This window comes from Phyllostomus hastatus, unplaced genomic scaffold, assembly GCF_019186645.2.
Source record: "Phyllostomus hastatus isolate PE091 unplaced genomic scaffold, TTU_PhHast_1.1 phas_scaffold_12, whole genome shotgun sequence".
Lineage (NCBI taxonomy): Eukaryota > Metazoa > Chordata > Mammalia > Chiroptera > Phyllostomidae > Phyllostomus > Phyllostomus hastatus.
In genome coordinates, this window is record NW_025334007.1 from 22048751 (window position 1) to 22076187 (window position 27437).

A 27437-nucleotide genomic window follows, 5' to 3' on the forward strand; every position below is an offset into this window, starting at 1 on the left:
GCAGAGCTGAGCCCCACCCTTGGGTGCAGTGCCCTCATTCCTTGGCTCGTTCAGGGATGTGTGAGTGCCCCTGGGCCCGGGACAGTCTGGGAGGGTCGTCCTGGGGTAACGTCTGCCCTATGGGGGTGGGGGGTGGGGAACAGCTGGGGACATCGGGCTGTCACATTACCACCTGAGAGCACACGGCCTCACCCCTCGCCTACACTGTCTGGGACCTCGTGGATCCCCTGGGTCCCCGTGGGTCCCCACCGCAAGCAGCCTGCTGGCCCCCAGCACCCAGGTTGCTTACACGCTGAGCCAGGCTCACTGTACCCAGACCTCATCACCCTGAGGGACATGCAGAGCCTTCCCAGGACTGGACCCCAGGCCTTGGGGAGCCCAGGGTGGGTGAGCGGCCCCTGCCTCTTCCCTAACCTCAGGTGCCCATGCCCATCCCCCTTTCTCAGTGACCCACGCTGCGGGGCGGCTGGGCAGACCTGAAGGTCCTCCTGAACCACCCCAGTGGGGGGCGGTCCTGCTCAGCAATCCCGAGAACCCAGGGATCTGGGCCATGCTAGTACAATGGTAAGGCCGCGAACTGACACCCAGAGCGCCCTGGGAACATGGGGGTCTTCGACACAGTGCGCGGACCGACACGGGGTGTCAGTGGGGACCAACGGGCCACAGGAATACAGGGTGTGGGCGTCACAGGCTGCAGAAGAAGCCTGGAAGCTGAGCTCAGCTCGGGGCGGGGCTCTGGCTGATGGGCGGGGCCTCGCGGGGGCGGGCGGTGCCAGGCGCAGTGGGCGTGGCATCCATCCCGGAAATCCCAGCTGAGTGGTGAGAACCAGCCCTGGGGGCGTGGTCGGCCCTGGAGCGGGGCTGTGTGGGCGGGGTCGCCTGTGCTTGGGGCTTCAATAACCTGGGCCAGCTCTCCAGGTCCACAGACCCAGTGTCAGAACGAGGGGTGAGGCAGACCCTCCGCTTGGGGCCCAGGGAGTGTGGCGCGGACTCGAGAGTCATGGGCTTGTTCCGGGTGATCCCGAAGCTGCTGCATAACCGTGTGGTGATGGCCGGTGCTGCCCCGCGCCACCAGCACATCCTCAGGAATGCGGTGAATAGCCGGGACAGAACCGGGTCGGGTTCGGGGGTGCGAGGGGCAGGCTAGTGATCCGGGAGCCTAGTGACCCTGGGGCCTGGGGCCCATGGACTGGTGCAGCATGGGTCACCCGGTGCCCCTGGCCCGGTGATTGGGGATGGTGGGCCCCTGTGGGTGTGGAACCCTGGCCTTGGGAATGTCCTGGGAGCTGTTCCACCCCCAGGGGTTCGATCTGTGTACCCAGCCCCTTTGTCAATACTGTCCCCAGGCGTTTGTGTGACCGGGGTGCACACCTCACTTTCCTGTAGGTCCGGAGATCCGGCTCTGCACGAAGTGGCTATTGGGGAAAGTTCACTGTCGGCCACAGGGGCTGAGAGGCCACACTGGGTGTACCCCCAACCTGTTCTGATGGGCACCCCTGCAATCCTCACCCCCTCACAGCTCCTCTCCTCCCATTGCAGGGGCCCAGGTTCACGGTGGTTCCTTCCAGGTTTCAAGAGAATCTCAGTAAAGCCTCCTCCCCCTCCCCCTTCCCATGGTCCATGGAAACAGCCAAGCAGAAGGCCCTGGAGGGGGTCAGGAGCATGCACCAGGCAAGGACTCTGCTTCTGCCCCCTGGGGATCTGGGGCCACAGGGGAGGTGGTGGAAGGTGGGGCTCAGGTTTGAAGGAGACCTGTTGCATAAATGCTGTCACAGTGGGCAGTCATGCAGCTTATTCATGGCTGAGGGTAGCAGTGTAGTATACTCTTCCTCTCATGTAGCATGGTCTCGTCTGTTGCATTTTACTATATCATAGACTATCATAATCAGTGTGAAGGGATCATTTTCAATAAAGATTTAATGTAGCTTACCTGTTACATTGTTACCTAATAACACTTCCTTATTATTGCAGCTAATAGTATCATCTCTATAATATGGATTGTGAATTACTTTGTTGCTATGTCATAGCGCATTGTCATTCTTACATCAGTATCATTTTTTTAAAGCACGTATGACCCGTGTTACCGTACAATACCTTCCTGTAATGAACCCAATGGTGCCTTCCACTGTGTAGCATTAGTGCAGCTTATCACTAGATGGTATAGTAATATCCTACGGCAGTTGGGATACTACCTGCATTGTAGGTAATACTGTGAGTATTGGTGTAAATGAGTGAGAGCTGAGAGACTGATATTCGGCAGGGGGAGGTTAGTATGCAAGTGCACCCCAAGACCCTGTGGGGTACACATGTTGGGGGACTGTATGGGGCCCACACGCTTGTCCCCACCCAGCATGAGGGGGCACACGGGCCTTGCTCTCCCAAGTGAGCCCAGACACCAGCAGTGAGGCCGTCTGTGTGCACCACACCACAGAAATGTGTCCCTTCTGAAGCTGAGCTCGGGTTTCTGCAGAAACACGGGAAGGCTGTGGAGGACGCAGATGGTAACCCCACGGTGCAGAGCCTCCCCCCGACTGTCATATTGGAACTGATAGACGGCTTCAAGGTGTCCAAGGTGACCTGCGGAGGGCCCTGGGGTGGCCGGGAGGGAGGGGACAACCCGGGTCCGAAACCCCGGGAGCTCATCTTGTTTGTGTCCTGGAGACCAGGCGTCTGAGGTCCACGTCTCCCTGGGCCACGCTCCCCCCTCAGGTCCCAGGGGGGGTCTCACTGAGCTGCTATTCCCGCCCAGGCCCTGTTCACGGCTTGCAAGATGAAGGTGTTTGATGTGCTGAGAGACGAAGGCCCCCTGAGTGCGGTGGACGTTGCCAGGAAAATCGATGCCTCTGAGGGTGGAACTGGTCAGCTGCTGGACGTCTGTGCAGCCCTGGGCCTGCTGGAGAAGACAGAGGGAGGTGAGGGGACTCGGAGGTGTTCCGTGGAGAATCTCAGAAGGTAGAAGCAGGTCACTGAGTGGACGTGGTCTCTGAGCCCATCAGGGATGACCTAATGGGCTGCCCCTCTGCCCCAGATGCCTGGCTGTTTCCCAGAGGGTGGGAGAGAGGTCGGATGGAAGAAAGGAAAAGGGGTGTGTGTGTGTGTGTGTGTGTGTGCATGTATAGTGACCCCTCACGTCTCTGCTGTCAGAGGGGCTGTGTCAGTGAGGGACCTCCAGAGACATGGAAGAAACAGGACTTTTCTGTGTGCACAACACAGACAGGGGTTGAGTCAGAGAGAGAGACGAGATAGAGGGTAGAGAGATGAGAGGCACATAGATAAACGGATGGATGGACAGATATAGTGGATGGAAGGGTGGGTGGGGAGAAAGCAGACAGATGGATCCAGGGGAGGTGGAAGGAAGGACAGAAGGAACAAGACAGATGTGTAGTGGAAGGTGCAGATGATAGTGGGTGGATGGGGCGATGGGTAGGTGGAGAGTCAGGAGCACTGGGTGAACATACGGATATAGAACAGACCAGAGAAGAGATGGACGGATGGATGGATGGTCGAATGGATGGTTGGTTGGATGGATGGACGGGTAGAGCCATGGTTGGCTGGAAAGACGGAAGGGTGGACGGGGGATGGGTGGGACCACATATGGAAGGATGTGCAGGTGGATGGATGGGGGGCTGTGAGCATGGATAGGTAGCTGGTGAGACTGATGGGTGCATGGAAGAATGGACACATAGGCCAGTGAATGGGTGGGTGGATTCTTGAAGGTGGAGATGGAGGAGTGGATGGAGGGATGGAGGGATGGATGGACAGACAGCAGATGGGTGGAAGGAGTGCATCCGGGCTCACTGACCATCCCAGGGCCCTTGGGGGAAACCCCTGAGGGGGGAACTCACCCCTCCTTCAGCACCTGAGCCCCCTGAGTCCCGCTCCCTGGGGAGCTGCCTGCCAGCATGGGGTGAGCAGCAGTCTGGGGGATGGTGTTCGTGCTCCTTCTCCGTGGGCCTCAGCGGTGGTCTGGTGGTGGGACCAGCTGCACCCTCACTGTGAGGACCTCACCTGTCACTGCAGGTTACAGCAACACGCCCCTGGCCACCCTGTACCTGCTGTCGGACGGCGAGTGCTCCCTCCACAGCTACGTCATGATCCACGAGGAAGTCATATGGCCCTTCTTCTCCTACCTGGACTTTGCTGTCCAGGAGGGCACCGTCCAGGGCCAGAGGGCTCTGGGCACAGCGGGGGAGGACCACTATCAGGTACCATCCAGTGCCAGAGGGCTCTGGGCACAGCGGGGGAGGACCAGTATCAGGTGACCAGCCAGAGATGTTCCTTCCGTGCATGGGTCGGGGAAAGGATTTGAGGGGACGGGATCCGTGTCCTTCCTGGGGCTGCACGAAACTTGGAACCCACCGAGCGTTTGCCTTCTGGATGCCACCAGTCCTGATGGAGTCCACTGTGGGGGGGTGGGCGGTGGAGGGGCGGAGAAGGGAGAGGGCAGACACACAGGGAGGCAGAGAGAGGGACACAGATTCACAAGACAGACAGACAGACACAGACAGATGCACAGAGAGGCCCAGTCCCAGGACATGTCTGCAGGGGTTGCCGCCCGGGTGCAGGACACCCGGCGCCTGCGTGCCTGCTCACACCCTGCTCTGCCTCAGGAGTCGTTCTACCAGAATCGAGAAAAGAAGTTGCAGTTCATGCGGGCCATGCACGGCCACACCAAGGTGGCTGCCCGCCAGGTGTCCACAGCCTTTGACCTGTCTGGATTCACCTCTGCGTGCGATCTGGGAGGTGTGTACATCCCAAGGGAGTCTGTGTCACCAGCTGCATGCGTGTCTTTTCCTGTGCCATATTGCATGTGACTGACAGGATCATGAGCCTGCAAAACAGGGTTATCTCTTGAAAAACACCCCAAGGACTCCTGAGCTGCCAGCTTATATTTCCCTATTCTCTCTGCACACCCATCCTCCCAGTGGCCCAGAGTGGCTGCTGAATCACCAGCCATCACATCTGCTTTGACAAACCAGAAAGGATTAGGGATGGTACCAGACCTCCACAACTTTGCCCAGAGGATTCTCTTGTGACGCTATGTACCCGCCCCACTCCCTTGCTCACCCTCATGGTCTTAACCTTGGGAGGCCCCAATGCCCACAGGAGACACCAGCCATCTGCATCATGCCTGGCTGTATTTCACAGCAGTGGCTTCAATGCAGGTTCCAGAACATTGCTTGATTTTGCCTCAGTTGCCCTTTGGAAACTCACTCAGGCATCCCTAAGTGCTGGGAAGGGCAGGTAGGGGTACAGTGTGTGATTTCACCTGCAGGATCCACAGGCGCCCTTGCCTACGAACTGGCCCGCAAGTGCCCAGGGTCTGAAGGTGACTGTATTTGACCTGCCAGAGGTCATCGAGGATGCCGTGTGCTTTCAGCCCCATGGACCCCAGACAGGGCAGGTCAGCTTCGTGCCAGGTACGCCTCCTGTGCCTTTGCATCTGGTCAGCACTTGTGTGACCTGTGACACGGAGCCTGTCCCTGTGTGTGCGTGGGTGTGGTGTCTGTGCCTCTGCAGGTGTGTGTCTGTGCTGGTGGGTGTCTGAGTGCTGTGCTCACATCTTTCTGCACAGGGGCCCTTCTTCCACCTGGGGAAGGTTGCAGGACCCCCGTCCAGTACAAATGCTCAGCACTCGGGTCCTTTAGATAAGATGAGGCAGTGTCTGCTTGTCCCCAACCCACTCCCTCCTGTGGACTTCCAATGCTGTCTGGATTCCCCTGTAAACCCCTGACACAGTGTCAGTGCTGTGTGAGGCTGTTACACTGTCTCCTTTCAGGAGTAACAAGAAAAACAAGTCTAGGTTTGGGGGCAGACAGAGACATGCCCCTCGATTGCATAGTAACAATGTAACATTTCCTCCTTGGGCAACAGCATGTAATTGTCTGAAAAGGTTTCCCTGTGTATTTTTGTTTTCTTTGGCTAAATATAAATCACACAGCTTGGGTTCCTAAAAAGCCCAGGAATTCCCTGGGCCTCCATCCTGGAGATCGGCCCTCTGATTCCAGGTGTCCTGCTGCCCCAGTCCCTCCAGGGGCTGCAGGGAGGGTCCTTTGCACCTCTTCCAGCTCCTGGAGCTCCAGGTGCCCCTGGGCTGGTACTCACGTCCCTCCCGTCTCTGCCTCCACCTCCACGTGGCTTCTCCTCCTTTCTGTGTCTCCTCTTCTGACACTTCCAAGGACACTGCTACTGGATGTGAGGCCACCCTGACCCAGGACGGCCTCCACTCCGACCCTCCACCCATCCCACCTGCAAACACCCTGTTTCCAGAAGGAGCCACTCCCGGGTTCCAGAGTTAGGACTTGGATTGTGTTTGGGCGGGGGTCACTATCCCCCCACTGCAAGCAGACTCCTTTTCCGTTCAGTTCTGAGGCGGTGCCTCCCCTTTTCTGTCTCGGGGAGAACTGGTTCTTGAGTCCCTGATGGAGTGATTGCCCTTAATGTGTCCACCAGGGGACTTTTTCCGAGACACCCTCCCTGAGGCCGACCTGTACATTCTGGGCAAAGTTCTGCACAACTGGCCCGACGACAAGGTGCACCAGCTGCTGAGCCGCATCTCCCGCAGCTGCAAACCAGGTGAGACGGCCTCTTTGACCTCCTTTTCAGACACACAGGAAGACTGCTCCACTGTTTAGAAAAGTAACGTTTATGCACCGTAAGGGGCCTGCCACACTCCCTGTGGTGCTCAGTTTACAGACTTCAGAGCTCGCTCTTGACTGGAGGATGTGGACACAAGTGCCTGCATGTTGGGACAGGTGCCCCTGAGCCTGGCTCCCCTGAGTGTCACTGTCCCGCCCTGCAGGGCCCTGAGGGAGCCTTTGGTTTCCTGCCCCTGGTGACCCCTCCCAGGGCTGCCAAGCCCAGTGAGTCCCTCCCTCCTCAGCTCACCCTGTCTCCCTGTCACACCCATACTCCGCCTTCCTGCCCTCCCCGCTCACCCTGGCCAGGCTGCTGCTGCTGCTGCTCCAAGCAGCTGGGGCCCAGGGTCCAGTCATCTGTTCTCCGGTGGTCTCACAGGGGCCCCTCCTATAATAAAAGTTTCCTCCTGTGTCCTATGCAGAGCATGCCCTCAGGGGACCCTGGTGGGTACCCCCAGAGGACCAGGCACCCTCATTTCCCCTCGCCCTTGTTACCTGTCCCTGCTCCCTTTCTTCTCCCTGCTCACTCCCTCTGTCTCTCCCTTCGTGTCTCCCCGTGTCTCCCTGGGTCTCTGGGTCTCGTCTCTGTCTCCCTGTCTCTCTCTGTGTCCTTGTCTGTCTTTCTCTCTGTCTCCCCTCCACCTCCCTGTCTGATTCTCCAGCCCGGAGGGATGTGTCTGCAGCCTGTACCCCTGAGGGCTGGAGTCCCTCAGCCCCCTCTCCTGGGTGCGGGGCAGGACATCAGTGGCTGCTCTTGTGCACGCAGGTGGCGGCCTCCTGGTGGTGGAAATGCTGCTGGACGAGGACAAGTGCAGGCCCCTGCCCGCCGTGCTGATGTCGCTGAACATGACGGTGCTGTTCCAGGGCAGGGAGCGCAGCCTGAGCGAGTACCGCAGCCTGCTGCAGGCGCACGGCTTCACCGACGTGCGGGCCGTGCGCACTGGGACCATCCTGGATGCCGTGCTGGCCACCAGAGCCTGACGGCCACCCGCATGCCAGTCCCAGGGTCACTCCCCTGGGGGGACACTGGCTCACAGTCCCCCACCGTGGCCCATAGGTAGAGAGTGTGCTGCAAGGGGCTGGAGTCACCCCCAGGCTAAGGAACGGGGCCAGCAGCGGCACCTGGAGCTTGCGGGTGGGGCTGCAGGGGACAAGGGCAGTGCCAACTGGGGTCCCTCCCTTCACGATGCCGGGCCACCCGTCGTCTGTGGGGGCCTGGCCTGGGGCCTCCAGCAGGTGGACCTCCATAACACGGGCCGTGCCCACACCGCCCTCTCTCCACCAGCCCTTCCCACCACCTCCCACCGCTTCTCTCCTCTCCCCAGCCAGACTTCTAGTTTTACAAGATCACAGCTTAGGCAGGAGAAGGTTGACTGGGTGAAGGTGATTGTTCAGCCGACATGTCCCCAAAGTCTGCAGCTGGGACTCTGTGTCCTGGTAAAGTGTCCGTTTCCCTAAAGAGTAAGAAAGTGGGTGCACACTCGGCAGTGGGGGGCAGTCGTCAGGGTGACTGGTGGTATCGTTCAGATGGATCTGTTCAATCTCCTTCGCAGCTCAAATCAGCAGATGATAGTCACACAGCTTGTAGTCATAATTTTCCGAGTGAGAATGGGTTTCATAGACAATCTAGAAGTTGGTTTTCAAGATGCACACACAGATGATTTCTACAGTGTAGGTAATCACACAGATAATCAGTCATGCGCTGATCCGGATGGACACCTTGGTCCTCCACTTTCCAGGGAGCCCTTAGCCAAGGACCCACCTACTCACCCACCCACAGGAGACCCCAGGCTGCAGAGTGACAGGCAGGTAACGCCTGTGACAACTGGGGAAGGGTCCCTGGTCCCCTGAGACCACCATCTTTGCCTTTGCGGCTGTTGGAAATGCTCTTAGAAACAATGAACATGATGGGAAGGGAAGACTCACAGCCTGAGTGTGTGGTTATTGTGAACATGGTGGGAACACTGAGGGTTTCAGGGCGAGGGAGAAGGGCGGGGGGGAGGGTGACCACCCGTGTCTCTCTCCTCAAAGGGACTTCCTTCTCAGGAATGGGCAGGCAGCCCCAGGTGGGGGTGGGTGGCAGAGCTGAGCCCCACCCTTGGGTGCAGTGCCCTCATTCCTTGGCTCGTTCAGGGATGTGTGAGTGCCCCTGGGCCCGGGACAGTCTGGGAGGGTCGTCCTGGGGTAACGTCTGCCCTATGGGGGGTGGGGGGTGGGGAACAGCTGGGGACATCGGGCTGTCACATTACCACCTGAGAGCACACGGCCTCACCCCTCGCCTACACTGTCTGGGACCTCGTGGGTCCCCTGGGTCCCCGTGGGTCCCCACCGCAAGCAGCCTGCTGGCCCCCCAGCACCCAGGTTGCTTACACGCTGAGCCAGGCTCACTGCACCCAGGCCTCATCACCCTGAGGGCCATGCAGAGCCTTCCCAGGACTGGACCCCAGGCCTTGGTGAGCCCAGGGTGGGTGAGCGGCCCCTGCCTCTTCCCTAACCTCAGGCGCCCCTGCCCATCCCCCTTTCTCAGTGACCCACCCCGCGGGGCCGCTGGGCAGACCTGAAGGTCCTCCTGAACCACCCCAGTGGGGGGCGGTCCTGCTCAGCAATCCGGAGAACCCAGGGATCTGGGCCATGCTAGTACAATGGTAAGGCCGCGAACTGACACCCAGAGCGCCCTGGGAACATGGGGGTCTTCAACACAGTGCGCGGACCGACACGGGGTGTCAGTGGGGACCAACGGGCCACAGGAATACAGGGTGTGGGCGTCACAGGCTGCAGAAGAAGCCTGGAAGCTGAGCTCAGCTCGGGGCGGGGCTCTGGCTGATGGGCGGGGCCTCGCGGGGGCGGGCGGTGCCAGGCGCAGTGGGCGTGGCATCCATCCCGGAAATCCCAGCTGAGTGGTGAGAACCAGCCCTGGGGGCGTGGTCGGCCCTGGAGCGGGGCTGTGTGGGCGGGGTCGCCTGTGCTTGGGGGCTTCAATAACCTGGGCCAGCTCTCCAGGTCCACAGACCCAGTGTCAGAACGAGGGGTGAGGCAGACCCTCCGCTTGGGGCCCAGGGAGTGTGGCGCGGACTCGAGAGTCATGGGCTTGTTCCGGGTGATCCCGAAGCTGCTGCATAACCGTGTGGTGATGGCCGGTGCTGCCCCGCGCCACCAGCACATCCTCAGGAATGCGGTGAATAGCCGGGACAGAACCGGGTCGGGTTCGGGGGTGCGAGGGGCAGGCTAGTGATCCGGGAGCCTAGTGACCCTGGGGCCTGGGGGCCCTATGGACTGGTGCAGCATGGGTCACCCGGTGCCCCTGGCCCGGTGATTGGGGATGGTGGGCCCCTGTGGGTGTGGAACCCTGGCCTTGGGAATGTCCTGGGAGCTGTTCCACCCCCAGGGGTTCGATCTGTGTACCCAGCCCCTTTGTCAATACTGTCCCCAGGCGTTTGTGTGACCGGGGTGCACACCTCACTTTCCTGTAGGTCCGGAGATCCGGCTCTGCACGAAGTGGCTATTGGGGAAAGTTCACTGTCGGCCACAGGGGCTGAGAGGCCACACTGGGTGTACCCCAACCTGTTCTGATGGGCACCCCTGCAATCCTCACCCCCTCACAGCTCCTCTCCTCCCATTGCAGGGGCCCAGGTTCACGGTGGTTCCTTCCAGGTTTCAAGAGAATCTCAGTAAAGCCTCCTCCCCCACCCCCTTCCCATGGTCCATGGAAACAGCCAAGCAGAAGGCCCTGGAGGGGGTCAGGAGCATGCACCAGGCAAGGACTCTGCTTCTGCCACGTGGGGATCTGGGGCTACAGGGGAGGTGGTGGAAGGTGGGGCTCAGGTTTGAAGGAGACCTGTTGCATAAATGCTGTCACAGTGGGCAGTCACGCAGCTTATTCATGGCTGAGGGTAGCAGTGTAGTATACTCTTCCCCTCATGTAGCATGGTCTCGTCTGTTGCATTTTACTATATCATAGACTATCATAATCAGTGTGAAGGGATCATTTTCAATAAAGATTTAATGTAGCTTACCTGTTACATTGTTACCTAATAACACTTCCTTATTATTGCAGCTAATAGTATCATCTCTATAATATGGATTGTGAATGACTTTGTTGCTATGTCATAGCGCATTGTCATTCTTACATCAGTATCATTTTTTTAAAGCACGTATGACCCGTGTTACCGTACAATACCTTCCTGTAATGAACCCAATGGTGCCTTCCACTGTGTAGCATTAGTGCAGCTTATCACTAGATGGTATAGTAATATGCTACGGCAGTTGGGATACTACCTGCATTGTAGGTAATACTGTGAGTATTGGTGTAAATGAGTGAGAGCTGAGAGACTGATATTCGGCAGGGGGAGGTTAGTATGCAAGTGCACCCCAAGGACCCTGTGGGGTACACATGTTGGGGGACTGTATGGGGCCCACACGCTTGTCCCCACCCAGCATGAGGGGGCACACGGGCCTTGCTCTCCCAAGTGAGCCCAGACACCAGCAGTGAGGCCGTCTGCATGCACCACACCACAGAAATGTGTCCCTTCTGAAGCTGAGCTCGGGTTTCTGCAGAAACACGGGAAGGCCGTGGAGGACGCAGATGGTAACCCCACGGTGCAGAGCCTCCCCCCGACTGTCATATTGGAACTGATAGACGGCTTCAAGGTGTCCAAGGTGACCTGCGGAGGGCCCTGGGGTGGCCGGGAGGGAGGGGACAACCCGGGTCCGAAACCCCGGGAGCTCATCTTGTTTGTGTCCTGGAGACCAGGCGTCTGAGGTCCACGGCTCCCTGGGCCACGCTCCCTCCGCAGGCCCCAGGGGGGGTCTCACTGAGCTGCTGTTCCCGCCCAGGCCCTGTTCACGGCTTGCAAGATGAAGGTGTTTGATGTGCTGAGAGACGAAGGCCCCCCTGAGTGCGGCGGACGTTGCCAGGAAAATCGATGCCTCTGAGGGTGGAACTGGTCAGCTGCTGGACGTCTGTGCAGCCCTGGGCCTGCTGGACAAGACAGAGGGAGGTGAGGGGACTCGGAGGTGTTTCGTGGAGAATCTCAGAAGGTAGAAGCAGGTCACTGAGTGGACGTGGTCTCTGAGCCCATCAGGGATGACCTAACGGGCTGTCCCTCTGCCCCAGATACCTGGCTGTTTCCCAGAGGGTGGGAGAGAGGTCGGATGGAAGAAAGGAAAAGGGGTGTGTGTGTGTGTGTGTGTGTGCATGTATAGTGACCCCTCATGTCTCTGCTGTCAGAGGGGCTGTGTCAGTGAGGGACCTCCAGAGACATGGAAGAAACAGGACTTTTCTGTGTGCACAACACAGACAGGGGTTGAGTCAGAGAGAGAGACGAGATAGAGGGTAGAGAGATGAGAGGCACATAGATAAACGGATGGATGGACAGATATAGTGGATGGAAGGGTGGGTGGGGAGAAAGCAGACAGATGGATCCAGGGGAGGTGGAAGGAAGGACAGAAGGAACAAGACAGATGTGTAGTGGAAGGTGCAGATGATAGTGGGTGGATGGGGCGATGGGTAGGTGGAGAGTCAGGAGCACTGGGTGAACATACGGATATAGAACAGACCAGAGAAGAGATGGACGGATGGATGGATGGTCGAATGGATGGTTGGTTGGATGGATGGACGGGTAGAGCCATGGTTGGCTGGAAAGACGGAAGGGTGGACGGGGGATGGGTGGGACCACAGATGGAAGGATGTGCAGGTGGATGGATGGGGGGCTGTGAGCATGGATAGGTAGCTGGTGAGACTGATGGGTGCATGGAAGAATGGACACATAGGCCAGTGAATGGGTGGGTGGATTCTTGAAGGTGGAGATGGAGGAGTGGATGGAGGGATGGAGGGATGGATGGACAGACAGCAGATGGGTGGAAGGAGTGCATCCGGGCTCACTGACCATCCCAGGGCCCTTGGGGGAAACCCCTGAGGGGGAACTCACCCCTCCTTCAGCACCTGAGCCCCCTGAGTCCCGCTCCCTGGGGAGCTGCCTGCCAGCATGGGGTGAGCAGCAGTCTGGGGGATGGTGTTCGTGCTCCTTCTCCATGGGCCTCAGCGGTGGTCTGGTGGTGGGACCAGCTGCACCCTCACTGTGAGGACCTCACCTGTCACTTCAGGTTACAGCAACACGCCCCTGGCCACCCTGTACCTGCTGTCGGACGGCGAGTGCTCCCTCCACAGCTACGTCATGATCCACGAGGAAGTCATATGGCCCTTCTTCTCCTACCTGGACTTTGCTGTCCAGGAGGGCACCGTCCAGGGCCAGAGGGCTCTGGGCACAGCGGGGAGGACCACTATCAGGTACCATCCAGTGCCAGAGGGCTCTGGGCACAGCGGGGAGGACCAGTATCAGGTGACCAGCCAGAGATGTTCCTTCCGTGCATGGGTCGGGGAAAGGATTTGAGGGGACGGGATCCGTGTCCTTCCTGGGGCTGCACGAAACTTGGAACCCACCGAGCGTTTGCCTTCTGGATGCCACCAGTCCTGATGGAGTCCACTGTGGGGGGGTGGGCGGAGGAGGGGCGGAGAAGGGAGAGGGCAGACACACAGGGAGGCAGAGAGAGGGACACAGATTCACAAGACAGACAGACAGACACAGACAGATGCACAGAGAGGCCCAGTCCCAGGACATGTCTGCAGGGGGTTGCCGCCCGGGTGCAGGACACCCGGCGCCTGCGTGCCTGCTCACACCCTGCTCTGCCTCAGGAGTCGTTCTACCAGAATCGAGAAAAGAAGTTGCAGTTCATGCGGGCCATGCACGGCCACACCAAGGTGGCTGCCCGCCAGGTGTCCACAGCCTTTGACCTGTCTGGATTCACCTCTGCGTGCGATCTGGGAGGTGTGTACATCCCAAGGGAGTCTGTGTCACCAGCTGCATGCGTGTCTTTTCCTGTGCCATATTGCATGTGACTGACAGGATCATGAGCCTGCAAAACAGGGTTATCTCTTGAAAAACACCCCAAGGACTCCTGAGCTGCCAGCTTATATTTCCCTATTCTCTCTGCACACCCATCCTCCCAGTGGCCCAGAGTGGCTGCTGAATCACCAGCCATCACATCTGCTTTGACAAACCAGAAAGGATTAGGGATGGTACCAGACCTCCACAACTTTGCCCTGAGGATTCTCTTGTGACGCTGTGGACCCGCCCCACTCCCTTGCTCACCTGCATGGTCTTGACCTTGGGAGGCCCCAATGCCCACAGGAGACACCAGCCATCTGCATCATGCCTGGCTGTATTTCACAGCAGTGGCTTCAATGCAGGTTCCAGAACATTGCTTGATTTTGCCTCAGTTGCCCTTTGGAAACTCACTCAGGCATCCCTAAGTGCCTGGGAAGGGCAGGTAGGGGTACAGTGTGTGATTTCACCTGCAGGATCCACAGGCGCCCTTGCCTACGAACTGGCCCGGCAGTGCCCGGGTCTGAAGGTGACCGTGTTTGACCTGCCGGAGGTCATCGAGGACGCCGTGTGCTTTCAGCCCCATGGACCCCAGACAGGGCAGGTCAGCTTCGTGCCAGGTACGCCTCCTGTGCCTTTGCCTCTGGTCAGCACTTGTGTGACCTGTGACACGGAGCCCGTCCCTGTGTGTGCGTGGGTGTGGTGTCTGTGCCTCTGCAGGTGTGTGTCTGTGCTGGTGGGTGTCTGAGTGCTGTGCTCACATCTTTCTGCACAGGGGCCCTTCTTCCACCTGGGGAAGGTTGCAGGACCCCCCGTCCAGTACAAATGCTCAGCTCTCGGGTCCTTTAGATAAGATGAGGCAGTGTCTGCTTGTCCCCAACCCACTCCCTCCTGTGGACTTCCAATGCTGTCTGGATTCCCTGTAAACCCCTGACACAGTGTCAGTGCTGTGTGAGGCTGTTACACTGTCTCCTTTCAGGAGTAACAAGAAAAACAAGTCTAGGTTTGGGGCAGACAGAGACATGCCCTCGATTGCATAGTAACAGTGTAACGTGTCCTCCTTGGGCAACAGCATGTAATTGTCTGAAAAGGTTTCCCTGTGTATTTTTGTTTTCTTTGGCTAAATATAAATCACACAGCTTGGGTTCCTAAAAAGCCCAGGAATTCCCTGGGCCTCCATCCTGGAGATCGGCCCTCTGATTCCAGGTGTCCTGCTGCCCCAGTCCCTCCAGGGGCTGCAGGGAGGGTCCTTTGCACCTCTTCCAGCTCCTGGAGCTCCAGGTGCCCCCTGGGCTGGTACTCACGTCCCTCCCGTCTCTGCCTCCACCTCCACGTGGCTTCTCCTCCTTTCTGTGTCTCCTCTTCTGACACTTCCAAGGACACTGCTACTGGATGTGAGGCCACCCCTGACCCAGGGACGGCCTCCTCTCCGACCCTCCACCCATCCCACCTGCAAACACCCTGTTTCCAGAAGGAGCCACTCCCGGGTTCCAGAGTTAGGACTTGGATTGTGTTTGGGCGGGGGTCACTATCCCCCCACTGCAAGCAGACTCCTTTTCCGTTCAGTTCTGAGGCGGTGCCTCCCCTTTTCTGTCTCGGGGAGAACTGGTTCTCATATTCCTGACGGAATGATTGCCCTTTTTGTGTCCACCAGGGGACTTTTTCCGAGACACCCTCCCGGAGGCCGACCTGTACATTCTGGGCAAAGTTCTGCACAACTGGCCCGACGACAAGGCGCACCAGCTGCTGAGCCGCATCTCCCGCAGCTGCAAACCAGGTGAGACGGCCTCTTTGACCTCCTCTTCAGACACACAGGAAGACTGCTCCACTGTTTAGAAAAGTAACGTTTATGCACCGTAAGGGGCTGCCACACTCCCTGTGGTGCTCAGTTTACAGACTTCAGAGCTCGCTCTTGACTGGAGGATGTGGACACAAGTGCCTGCATGTTGGGACAGGTTCCCCCTGAGCCTGGCTCCCCTGAGTGTCACTGTCCCGCCCTGCAGGGTCCTGAGGGAGCCTTTGGTTTCCTGCCCCTGGTGACCCCTCCCAGGGCTGCCAAGCCCAGTGAGTCCCTTCCCTCTGCAGCTAATCCCTGTCTCCCTGTCACACCCATGCTCCACCTTCCTGCCCTCCCCCTCCCCCTGGCCAAGCTGCTGCTGCTGCTGCTCCAAGCAGCTGGGGCCCAGGGTCCAGTCACCTGCTCCCAGGTGGGCTCACAGGGGGCCCCTCCTATAATAAAAGTTTCCACCTGTGTCCTATGCAGAGCATGCCCTCAGAGGCCCTGGTGGGTACCCCCAGAGGACCAGGCACCCTCATTCCCCCCTGACCTGTTACCTGTCCCTGCTCCCTTTCTTCTCCCTGCTCACTCCCTCTGTCTCTCCCTTCGTGTCTCCCCGTGTCTCCTTGGGTCTCTGGGTCTCGTCTCTGTCTCCCTCTCTCTCTGTGTGTCCCTGTCTGTCTTTCTCTCTGTCTCCCCTCCACCTTCCCTGTCTGATTCTCCAGCCCGGTGGGATGTGTCTGCAGCCTGTACCCCTGAGGGCTGGAGTCCCTCAGCCCCCCTCTCCTGGGTGCGGGGCCAGGACACCAGTGGCTGCTCTTGTGCACGCAGGTGGCGGCCTCCTGGTGGTGGAAATGCTGCTGGACGAGGACAAGTGCAGGCCCCCTGCCCGCCGTGCTGATGTCGCTGAACATGACGGTGCTGTTCCAGGGCAGGGAGCGCAGCCTGAGCGAGTACCGCAGCCTGCTGCAGGCGCACGGCTTCACCGACGTGCGGGCCGTGCGCACTGGGACCATCCTGGATGCCGTGCTGGCCACCAGAGCCTGACGGCCACCCGCATGCCAGTCCCAGGGTCACTCCCCTGGGGGGACACTGGCTCACAGTCCCCCACCGTGGCCCATAGGTAGAAAGTGTGCTGCAAGGGGCTGGAGTCACCCCCACAGGCTAAGGAACGGGGCCAGCAGCGGCACCTGGAGCTTGTGGGTGGGGCTGCAGGGGACAAGGGCAGTGCCCAACTGGGGTCCCTCCCTTCACGATGCCGGGCCACCCGTCGTCTGTGGGGGGCCTGGCCGTGGGCCTCCAGCAGGTGGACCTCCATAACACGGGCCGTGCCCACACCGCCCTCTCTCCACCAGCCCTTCCCACCACCTCCCACCGCTTCTCTCCTCTCCCCAGCCAGACTTCTAGTTTTACAAGATCACAGCTTAGGCAGGAGAAGGTTGACTGGGTGAAGGTGATTGTTCAGCCGACATGTCCCCAAAGTCTGCAGCTGGGACTCTGTGTCCTGGTAAAGTGTCCGTTTCCCTAAAGAGTAAGAAAGTGGGTGCACACTCGGCAGTGGGGGGGGCAGTCGTCAGGGTGACTGGTGGTATCGTTCAGATGGATCTGTTCAATCTCCTTTCGCAGCTCAAATCAGCAGCATGATAGTCACACAGCTTGTAGTCATAATTTTCCCGAGTGAGAATGGGTTTCATAGACAATGTGGAAGTTGGTTTTCAAGACGCACACACACATGATTGATACAGTGTAGGTAATCACACAGATAATCACTCATGCCCTGGCCCGGATGGACACCTTGGTCCTCCACTCTCCAGGGAGCCCTTAGCCGAGGACCCACCGACCCTGCAGGAGAAACCCCAGGTTTGCAGAGTGACAGGCAGGTAACACCTGTGAGAACTAGGGGAAGGGTCCCTGGTCCCCTGAGACCACTTTCTGTGCCTCTGTGGCTGTTGGAAATGCTCTTAGAAACAATGAACACGATGGGAAGGGAAGACTCACAGCCTGAGTGTCTGGTTATTGTGAATACGTTGCGAACACTGTGGGTTTCAGGGCGTGGGGGGAAGGGTGGGGGGAGGATGGCCACCCGTGTCTCTCTCCTCAACGGGACTTCCTTCTCAGGAATGGGCAGGCAGCCCCAGGTGGGGGTGGGTGGCAGAGCTCAGCCCCACCCTTTGATGTAGTTCCCTCATTCGCGGGCTCGTTCACAGGTGAGTGACTGCCCCTGGACCCGGGACAGTCTGGGAGGGTCGTCCTGGGGTAACGTCTGCCCTATGGGGGTGGGGTGGGGAACAGCTGGGGACATCGGGCTGTCACATTACCACCTGAGAGCACATGGCCTCACCCCTCGCCTACACTGTCAGGGCCCTCGTGGGTCCCCAGCCCAAGTAGCCTGCTGGCCCCCCAGCACCCAGGTTGCTTACACGCTGAGCCAGGCTCACTGCACCCAGGCCTCATCACCCTGAGGGCCATGCAGAGCCTTCCCAGGACTGGACCCCAGGCCTTGGGGAGCCCAGGGTGGGTGAGCGGCCCCTGCCTCTGTCCCTACCCTCAGGCGCCCCTGCCCATCCCCCTTTCTCTCTGACCCACCCCCCGGGGCCGCTGGGCAGACCTGAAGGTCCTCCTGAACCACCCCAGTGGGGGGCGGTCCTGCTCAGCAATCCCGAGATCCCAGGGACCCGGGTCAGGCTTGTACAATGGCAAGGCCGCGAACTGACCCCCAGAGCGCACTGGGGAGCTGGGGGTCCTGTACACAGTGTGAGGACAGTGGAGGGCATGTTCGTGACACAGACACGGGGTGCCAGTTGGGACCAACGGGCCACAGGAATACAGGACGTGGGCTGGAGAGGCTCCAGAAGAAGCCTGGAAGCTGAGCTCAGTTCGGGGCCGGGCTCTGGCTGATGGGCGGGGCCTCGCGGGGGGCGGGGCGGGACAGACGCAGTAGGCGGGGCCTACAATCTAGGAAGTCCCAGCTGAGTGGTGAGAACCAGCCTTGGGGGTGTGGTCGGTCCAGGGGCGGGTCTGTGTGGGCGGAGTCTCCTAGGCTGGGGGCTTCAATAGACCAGGCTACCTCTCCAGGTCCACAGACCCAGTGTCAGAACGAGGGGTGAAGAAGACCCTCCGCTTGGGGCCCAGGGAGTGTGGCGCGGACTCGAGAGTCATGGGCTTGTTCCGGGTGATCCCGAAGCTGCTGCATAACCGTGTGGTGATGGCCTGTGCTGCCCCGCGCCACCAGCAGGTCCTCAGGAATGCGGTGAATAGCCGGGACAGAACCGGGTCGGGTTCTGGGGTGCGAGGGGCAGGCTAGTGATGCGAGAGCCTAGTGACCCTGGGGCCTGGGGCCCATGCACTGGTGCAGATGGGTCACCTGGTGCCCCTGGCGCTGTGATTGGGGCCCGGTGGGCATGTGGGGACCAGGGACAAGGTGTGAGGTCCATGGAGTTGAGGCCCAGACCTAGGCGCTGGGGCAGTGGGGTCTGGGGCAGAGGCGTGCCGGCAGCTCCCAGTGGCTGGGGTCCAGGAGTGTGGGCCTGGGGAAGCCAGAACCGGTGCCATCTGGGCTCCGGGTTTGTGCCTGGTCTCTTGGTCTGGTGTCCTCCATGACGTGGCCGTTTGGCAAAATGAACTGGTTCCATGTACCCAGCTGCCTCTGCCCTGAGGCTGCTGGGGAGGGGGAGGGACAGGGCTTTATGGGTGATCTGCAGGGCTGGCAAGGACAGAGGTCACTGATCCCAGGTCCTCAGGGTCCACAGTGTGGGCACTCAGTGGGTCCATTGACACAACCAGCCTCTTTCAGGGACCAGGGACTGTCTTGCTAGGTGAGGATTTCTACGGGACCCACGTAAAGGAGCCCCATTTCCTAAAACAGCGTATTTCTGTCCTTTGCATTTCCTGTGGGCACTATATTTCCAGTTGCTGGGCCCCTGGGGTGGGGGTGGAACAGTGACCTTGGGAATGTCCTGGGAGCTGTTCCACCCCCAGGGTTCGATCCCTGTACCCAGCACCTTTGTCAATACTGTCCCCAGGCGTTTGTGTGACCCGGGTCCACACGTCACTTTCCTGTAGGTCTGGAGATCCGGCTCTGCAAGAAGTGGCTACTGGGGAAAGTTCAGCGTCCGCCACAGGGGCTGAGAGGCCACACTGGCTGTACCCCAACCTGTTCTGTTGGGGACTGCTGAGACCCTCACCCCCTCACGGCCCCTCTTCTCCCATTGCAGGGGCTCAGGTTCACGGTGGTTCCTTCCAAGTTTGAAGAGAATCTCAGTAAAGCCTCCTCCCCCACCCATTTCCTACATGCCATGGAAACAGCCAAGCAGAACGTTGTGGAGGTGGTCAGGAGCATGCACCAGGCAAGGACTCCGCTTCTGCCCCCTGGGGATCTGGGGCTACAGGGGAGGTGGGGGAAGGTGGGGCTCAGGTTTGAAGGAGACCTGTTGCATAAATGCTGTCACAGTGTGCAGTCACGCAGCTTATTCATGGCTGAGGGTTGCAGGGTAGTATACTCTTCCTCTCATGTAGCGTTTGTGTAGCCCAGCTTGTCACAAAGAATTGACGTAGCAGGTCTGTTGCATTGATACTCTATCACAGACTACAGTAATTAGTGTGAAGGTGTCATTTACAATAAAGAATTAATGTAGCTTTCCTATTACATTGTTACCTAATAACACTTACTTATTATTGCAGCTAATAGTATCATTTCTATAATATAGATTGTGAATTACTTTGTTGCTATGTCATAGCGCATTGTAATTCTTACATCAGTATCATTTTTTTAATGCACGTATGACCCGTGTTACCGTACAATACCTTCCTGTAATGAACCCAATGGTGCCTTCCACTGTGTAGCATTAATGCAGCTTATCACTACATGGTATAGTAATATCCTACGGCAGTTGGGATACTACCTGCATTGTAGGTAATACTGTGAGTATTGGTGTAAATGACTGAGTGCTGAGAGACTGATATTCGGCAGGGGGGAGGTTAGTATGCAAGTGCACCCCCAAGGACCCTGTGGGGTACACATGTTGGGGGACTGTATGGGGCCCACACGCTTGTCCCCACCCAGCATGAGGGGGCACACGGGCCTTGCTCTCCCAAGTGAGTCCAGACACCAGCAGTGAGGCCGTCTGTGTGCACCACACCACAGAAATGTGTCCCTTTTGAAGCTGAGCTCGGGTTTCTGCAGAAACACGGGAAGGCCATGGAGGACGCAGATGGTAACCCCCACGGTGCAGAGCCTCCCCCGACTGCCATTGTGGAACTGATAGACGGCTTCAAGGTGTCCAAGGTGACCTGCGGAGGGCCCTGGGGTGGCCGGGAGGGAGGGGACAACCCGGGGCCTAAACCCCAGGAGCTCATCTTGTTTGTGTCCTGGAGACCAGGCGTCTGAGGTCCACGGCTCCCTGGGCCACGCTCCCCCCTCAGGTCCCCAGGGGGGGGTCTCACTGAGCTGCTGTTCCCGCCCAGGCCCTGTTCACGGCTTGCAAGATGAAGGTGTTTGATGTGCTGAGAGACGAAGGCCCCCTGAGTGCGGCGGACGTTGCCAGGAAAATCGATGCCTCTGAGGGTGGAACTGGTCAGCTGCTGGACGTCTGTGCAGCCCTGGGCCTGCTGGACAAGACAGAGGGAGGTGAGGGGACTCGGAGGTGTTTCGTGGAGAATCTCAGAAGGTAGAAGCAGGTCACTGAGTGGACGTGGTCTCTGAGCCCATCACGGATGACCTAATGGGCTGCCCCTCTGCCCCAGATGCCTGGCTGTTTCCCAGAGGGTGGGAGAGAGGTCGGATGGAAGAAAGGAAAAGGTGTGTGTGTGTGTGTGTGTGTGTGTGTGTGTGTGTACAGTGACTCCTCATGTCTCTGCTGTCAGAGGGGCTGTGTCAGTGAGGGACCTCCAGAGACATGGAAGAAACAGGACTTTTCTGTGTGCACTACACAGACAGGGGTTGACTTAGAGAGACAGAGACGAGACGGCAGGAGGAGAGATGAGAGACACATAGATGGATGGATGCATCCTCGCATACAGTGGACGGAAGGGTGGGGAGAAAGCAGAGAGATGGATCGGTGGGGAGGTGGAAGGAAGGACAGAAGGAAGAAGACGGATGTGTAGTGGAAGGTGCAGATGATAGTGGGTGGATGGGGCGATGGGCAGGTGGAGAGTCAGGAACACTGGGTGGACTAATGGATACAGAGCAGACCAGAGATGAGATGGGTGGATGGATGGATGGTTGGTTGGATCTTTGGTTGGTTGCATGGATGGACGGGTAGAGCCATGGTTGGCTGGAAAGATGGAAGGGTGGAGGGGATGGATGTGTCCACAGATGGAAGGATGTGCAGGTGGATGGATGGGGGCTGTGACCATGGATAGGTAGCTGGTGAGACTGATGGGTGCATGGAAGAATGGACACATAGGCCAGTGAATGGGTGGGTGGATTCTTGAAGGTGGAGATGGAGGAGTGGATGGAGGGATGGAGGGATGGATGGACAGACAGCAGATGGATGGAAGGAGTGCATCCGGGCTCACTGACCATCCCAGGGCCCTTGGGGGAAACCCCTGAGGGGGAAACTCACCCCTCCTTCAGCACCTGAGCCCCCCTGAGGCCTGCTCCCTGAGGGAGCTGCCTGCCCAGCATGGGGTGAGCAGCAGTCTGGGGGATGGTGTTCGTGCTCCTTCTCCGTGGGCCTCAGCGGTGGTCTGGTGGTGGGACCAGCTGCACCCTCACTGTGAGGACCTCACCTGTCACTGCAGGTTACAGCAACACACCCCTGGCCACCCTGTACCTGCTGTCGGACGGCGAGTACTCCCTCCACAGCTTCGTCATGATCCACGAGGAAGTCATATGGCCCTTCTTCTCCTACCTGGAGTTTGCTGTCCGGGAGGGCACCGTCCAGTGCCAGAGGACTCTGGGCACAGCCGGGGAGTACCAGTATCAGGTACCGTCCAGGGCCACAGGGCTCAGGGCACAGCGGGGGAGGACCAGTATCAGGTGACCAGCCAGAGATGTTCCTTCCGTGCATGGGTCGGGGAAAGGATTTGAGGGGACGGGATCCGTGTCCGTCCCTGGGGCTGCACGAAACTTGGAACCCACCGAGCGTTTGCCTTCTGGATGCCACCAGTCCTGATGGAGTCCACTGTGGGGGGTTGGGCTGGGGAGGGGCGGAGAAGGGAGAGGGCAGACACACAGGGAGGCAGAGAGAGGGACACAGATTCACAAGACAGACAGACAGACACAGACAGATGCACAGAGAGGCCCAGTCCCAGGGACATGTCTGCAGGGGGTGCCGCCCGGGTGCAGGACACCCGGCGTCTGCGTGCCTGCTCACACCCTGCTCTGCCTCAGGAGTCCCTCTACCAGAATCGAGAAAAGAAGCTGCAGTTCATGGGGGCCATGCACGGCCACACCAAGGTGGCTGCCCGCCAGGTGTCCACAGCCTTTGACCTGTCTGGATTCACCTCTGCGTGCGATCTGGGAGGTGTGTACATCCCCAAGGGAGCTCTGTGTCACCAGCTGCATGCGTGTCTTTTCCTGTGCCATATTGCATGTGACTGACATGATCATGAGCCTGCAAAACAGGGGTTATCTCTTGAAAAACACCCCAAGGACTCCTGAGCTGCCAGCTTGCATTTCCCTATTCTCCCTGCACACCCATCCTCCCAGTGGCCCAGAGTGGCTGCTGAATCACCAGCCATCACATCTGCTTTCACAAACCAGAAAGGATTAGGGATGGTACCAGACCTCCACAACTTTGCCCTGAGGATTCTCTTGTGACGCTGTGTCCCCACCCCACTCTCTTGCTCACCTGCATGGTCTTGACCTTGGGAGGCCCCAATGCCCACAGGAGACACCAGCCATCTGCATCATGGCTGGCTGTATTTCACAGCAGAGACTTCAATGCAGGTTCCAGAACATTGCTTGATTTTGCCTCAGTTGCACTTTGGAAACTCACCCAGGCATCCCTAAGTGCCTGGAAGGTCAGGTAGGGGTACAGTGTGTGATTTCACCTGCAGGATCAACAGGCGCCCTTGCCTACGAGCTGGCCCGGCAGTGCCCGGGTCTAAAGGTGACCGTGTTTGACCTGCCAGAGGTCATCGAGGACGCCATATGCTTTCAGCCCGATGGACCCCAGACAGGGCAGGTCAGCTTCGTGCCAGGTAAGCGCTCCTGTGCCTTTGCCTCTGGTCAGCACTTGTGTGACCTGAGACACAGAGCCCGTCCCTGTGTGTGCGTGGGTGTGGTGTCTGTGCCTCTGCAGGTGTGTGTCTGTGCTGGTGGGTGTCTGAGTGCCGTGTTCACCTCTGTCTGCACAGGGGCCCTTCTTCCACCTGGGGAAGGTTGCAGGACCCCCGTCCAGTACAAATGCTCAGCACTTGGGTCCTTTAGATAAGATGAGGCAGCGTCTGCTTGTCCCCAACCCACTCCCTCCTGTGGACTTCCAATGCTGTCTGGATTCCCTGTAAGCCCTGACACAGTGTCAGTGCTGTGTGAGGCTGTTACACTGTCTCCTTTCAGGAGTAACAAGAAAAACAAGTCTTGGTTTGGGGCAGACAGAGACATGCCCCCGATTGCATAGTAACAATGTAACATTTCCTCCTTGGGCAACAGCATGTAATTGTCTGAAAAGGTTTCCCTGTGTATTTTTGTTTTCTTTGGCTAAATATAAATCACACAGCTTAGGGTTCCTAAAAAGCCCAGGAATTCCCTGGGCCTCCATCCTGGAGATCGGCCCTCTGATTCCAGGTGTCCTGCTGCCCCCAGTCCCTCCAGGGGCTGCAGGGAGGGTCCTTTGCACCTCTTCCAGCTCCTGGAGCTCCAGGTGCCCCTGGGCTGGTACTCACGTCCCTCCCGTCTCTGCCTCCACCTCCACGTGGCTTTTCCTCCTTTCTGCGTCTCCTCTTCTGTCACTTCCAAGGACACTGCTACTGGATGTGAGGCCACCCTGACCCAGGACGGCCTCCTCTCCGACCCTCCACCCATCCCACCTGCAAACACCCTGTTTCCAGAAGGAGCCACTCCCGGGTTCCAGAGTTAGGACTTGGATTGTGTTTGGGCGGGGGTCACTATCCCCCCACTGCAAGCAGACTCCTTTTCCGTTCAGTTTGGAGGCGGTGCCTCCCCTTTTCTGTCTCGGGGAGAACTGGTTCTTGAGTCCCTGATGGAATGATTGCCCTTTATGTGTCCACCAGGGGACTTTTTCCGAGACACCCTCCCGGAGGCCGACCTGTACATTCTGGGCAAAGTTCTGCACAACTGGCCCGACGACAAGGTGCACCAGCTGCTGAGCCGCATCTCCCGCAGCTGCAAACCAGGTGAGATGGCCTCTTTGACCTCCTTTTCAGACACACATGAAGACTGGTCCATTGTTTAGAAAAGTGTCTTTTATGCACCGTAAGGGGCTGCCACCACTCCCCTGTGGTGCTCAGTTTACAGACTTCAGAGCTCGCTCTTGACTGGAGGATGTGGACACAAGTGCCTGCATGTTGGGACAGGTGCTCCCTGAGCCTGGCTGCCCTGAGTGTCACTGTCCCGCCCTGCAGGGCCCTGAGGGAGCCTGGGGTCTCCTGCCCCTGGTGACCCCTCCCAGGGCTGCCCTGGCCCCTTTGTCCCTCCCTCTGCAGCTCTCCCTGTCTCCCTGTCACACCCACACTCCGCCTTCCTGCCCTCCCCGCTCCCCCTGGCCAGGCTGCTGCTGCTGCTGCTCCAAGCAGCTGAGGCCCAGGATCTTGTCACCTGCTTCCCGATGGGCTCCCGGGGGCACCTCCTATAATAAAAGTTTCCACCTGTGTCCTATGCAGAGCATGCCCTCAGGGGCCCTGGTGGGGATCTGCAGAGGACCAGGCACCCTCATTTCCCCCGACCCCTCCCTTTCCTGTCCCTGATCCCTTTCCTTCTCCCTGCTCAGTCTCTCTGTCTCTCCCTTCGTGTCTCCGTGTCTTCTCTCTCTCTCTCTCTCTCTCTCTCTCTCTCTCTGTCTCTGTCTTTCCATGTCTGTCTGCCTCTGTGTGCTTCCCTCCATCTCACTGTCTGATTCTGCAGCCTGGTGGGATGTGTCTGCAGCCTGTACCCCTGAGGGCTGCAGTTTCTCTTGCTCCCTCTGCTGGGTGTGGGGCAGGGCCCCAGTGGCTGCTCTTGTGCACGCAGGTGGCGGCCTCCTGGTGGTGGAACCGGTGCTAGACGAGGACAAGTGCAGGCCCCTGCCCGCTGTGCTGAAGTCGCTCACCATGATGGTGCTGTTCCAGGGCAGGGAGCGCAGCCTGAGCGAGTACCGCAGCCTGCTGCAGGCGCACGGCTTCACCGACGTGCGGGCCGTGCGCACTGGGACCATCCTGGATGCCGTGCTGGCCACCAGAGCCTGACGGCCACCCGCATGCCAGTCCCAGGGTCACTCCCCTGGGGGGACACCAGCCCAGAGACTCCACCTGTGGCTGGTCAGGTGGAGAGTTTGCTGCAAGGGGCTGGAGTCACCCCCCCAGGCTAAGGAACGGGGCCAGCAGCGGCACCTGGAGCTTGCGGGTGGGGCTGCGCGGGACAAGGGCAGTGCCCGACTGGGGTCCCTCCCTTCACGATGCCGGGCCACCCGTCGTCTGTGGGGGGCCTGGCCTGGGGCCTCGCAGCAGGTGGACCTCCATCACACGGGGCCGTGTCCACACTGCCCTCTCTCTCCAGCTGCAGCCCTTCCCACCCTCTACTCTCCCCAGCCAGACTTCTCCCATTTTCCTCTCCCCCCCTATGCCAGACTTCTCCCCACGGGTTTATTAGCCCCTTTTAAGATCACAGCTTAGGCAGGAGAAGGTTGACTGGGTGAAGGTGATTGTTCACCAGACACGTCCCCAAAGTCTGCAGCTGGGACTCTGTGTCCTGGTAAAGTGTCCGTTTCCCTAAAGAGTAAGAAAGTGGGTGCACACTCATCACTGGGGGGCAGTCGTCAGGGTGACTGGTTGTATCCTTTAGATGGATCTGTTCAATCTCCTTTGCAGCTCCAATCAGCAGCCTATTAGACATACAGCTTGTAGTCATAATTTTCCAAGACAGAATAGATTTGATAGACAATGTGGAAGTTGATTTACAAGATGCACACACACACATGATTTATACAGTGTAGGTAATCACACAGATAATCACTCATGCACAGTCTTGGATGGACACCTTGGTCCTCCACTCTCCAGGGAGCCCTTAGCTGAGGACCCACCCACCCACAGGAGACCCCCAACCCCAGGCTGCAGCATGACAGCCAGGTAACACTTGTGGGAACCCAGGATGGGTCCCTGGACCTTGATCTCCCTCTGTGACTGTTGGAAATGCTCTTAGAAACAATGAACACGATGGGAAGGGAAGACTCATAGCTTGAGTGTCTGGTTATTGTGAACACAGTGCGAACACTGTGGGTTTCAGGGCGTGGGGGGAAGCGTGGGGGGGTGACCACTGTGTGTCTCTCTCCTCAAAGGGACTTCCTCCTCAGGAATGGGCAGGCAGCCCCAGGTGGGGGGTGGGTGGCAGAGCTGAGCCCCACCCTTGGGTGCAGTTCCCTCATTCCTTGGCTCGTTCAGGGGTGTGTGAGTGCCCCTGGACCCGGGACAGTCTGGGAGGGTCGTCCTGGGGTAACGTCTGCCCTATGGGGGTGGGGTGGGGAACAGTTGGGGACATCGGGCTGTCACATTACCACCTGAGAGCACACGGCCTCACCCCTCTCTTGCCCTATCAGGGTCCTCGTGGATCTCCACCCCAAGCAGCCTGCTGGCCCCCCAGCACCCAGGTTGCTTAAAGGCTGAGCCAGGCTCTCTGCACCTAGGCCTCATCACCCTGAGGGCCATGCAGAGCCTTCCCTGGACTGGACCCCAGGCCTTGAGGAGCCCAGGGTCGGTGAGCGGCCCCTGCCTCTGTCCCTACCCTCAGGAGCCCCTGCCCATCCCCCTTTCTCAGTGACCCACCCCGCGGGGCCGCTGGACTGACCTGAAGGTCCTCCTGAACCACCCCAGTGGGGGGCGGTCCTCCTCAGCAATCCCGAGAACCCAGGGATCCGTGTCCGGCTACTACAATGGCAAGGCCGCGAACTGGACGCCCAGAGCGCCCTGGGGAGCTGGGGTCTTCGACACAGTGCGCGGACCGACACGAGGTGTCAGTGGGGACCAACGGGCCACAGGAATACAGGG

The 27437-nt window shown here is 58.9% G+C and overlaps 3 protein-coding genes across 3 annotated transcripts; all 3 read left to right on the plus strand.

The window, feature by feature from the left end:
• The first annotated feature begins 898 nt into the window (after positions 1-898).
• LOC123829991 (probable bifunctional dTTP/UTP pyrophosphatase/methyltransferase protein) lies at positions 899-8563 on the plus strand. Its single transcript, XM_045855907.1, is given in 10 exon segments — positions 899-1093; positions 1540-1671; positions 2471-2572; positions 2750-2912; positions 4021-4205; positions 4611-4743; positions 5276-5319; positions 5321-5420; positions 6454-6576; positions 7405-8563. Coding segments are annotated over 10 exon segments (1290 nt in total). The 5' UTR covers positions 899-1000; the 3' UTR covers positions 7620-8563.
• A 1068-nt stretch (positions 8564-9631) lies between these two features.
• On the plus strand, positions 9632-16450 carry LOC123829979 (probable bifunctional dTTP/UTP pyrophosphatase/methyltransferase protein). Its single transcript, XM_045855881.1, is given in 11 exon segments — positions 9632-9813; positions 10261-10392; positions 11193-11294; positions 11472-11522; positions 11524-11635; positions 12741-12976; positions 13330-13462; positions 13996-14139; positions 15174-15296; positions 16128-16171; positions 16173-16450. Coding segments are annotated over 11 exon segments (1341 nt in total). The 5' UTR covers positions 9632-9720; the 3' UTR covers positions 16344-16450.
• Positions 16451-18453: 2003 nt separating this feature from the next.
• On the plus strand, positions 18454-25760 carry LOC123829980 (probable bifunctional dTTP/UTP pyrophosphatase/methyltransferase protein). The gene is made up of 9 exons (XM_045855882.1): positions 18454-18546; positions 19511-19642; positions 20440-20580; positions 20760-20922; positions 22038-22222; positions 22630-22762; positions 23298-23441; positions 24474-24596; positions 25429-25760. The coding sequence occupies exons 1-9, from the start codon at positions 18454-18456 to the stop codon at positions 25641-25643; spliced, it is 1329 nt and encodes a 442-aa protein (XP_045711838.1). The 3' UTR covers positions 25644-25760.
• Positions 25761-27437: the final 1677 nt, after the last annotated feature.

Bases quoted from the DNA above. Each gene is read 5' to 3' on its own strand.
- LOC123829980 (XM_045855882.1), top strand. From the start codon at position 18,454: ATGGGCTTGTTCCGGGTGATCCCGAAGCTGCTGCATAACCGTGTGGTG. The intron at 20,581-20,759 runs GTGACCTGCGGA...GTTCCCGCCCAG, and splicing joins ACGGCTTCAAGGTGTCCAAG to GCCCTGTTCACGGCTTGCAA. The intron at 24,597-25,428 runs GTGAGATGGCCT...TTGTGCACGCAG, and splicing joins CTCCCGCAGCTGCAAACCAG to GTGGCGGCCTCCTGGTGGTG.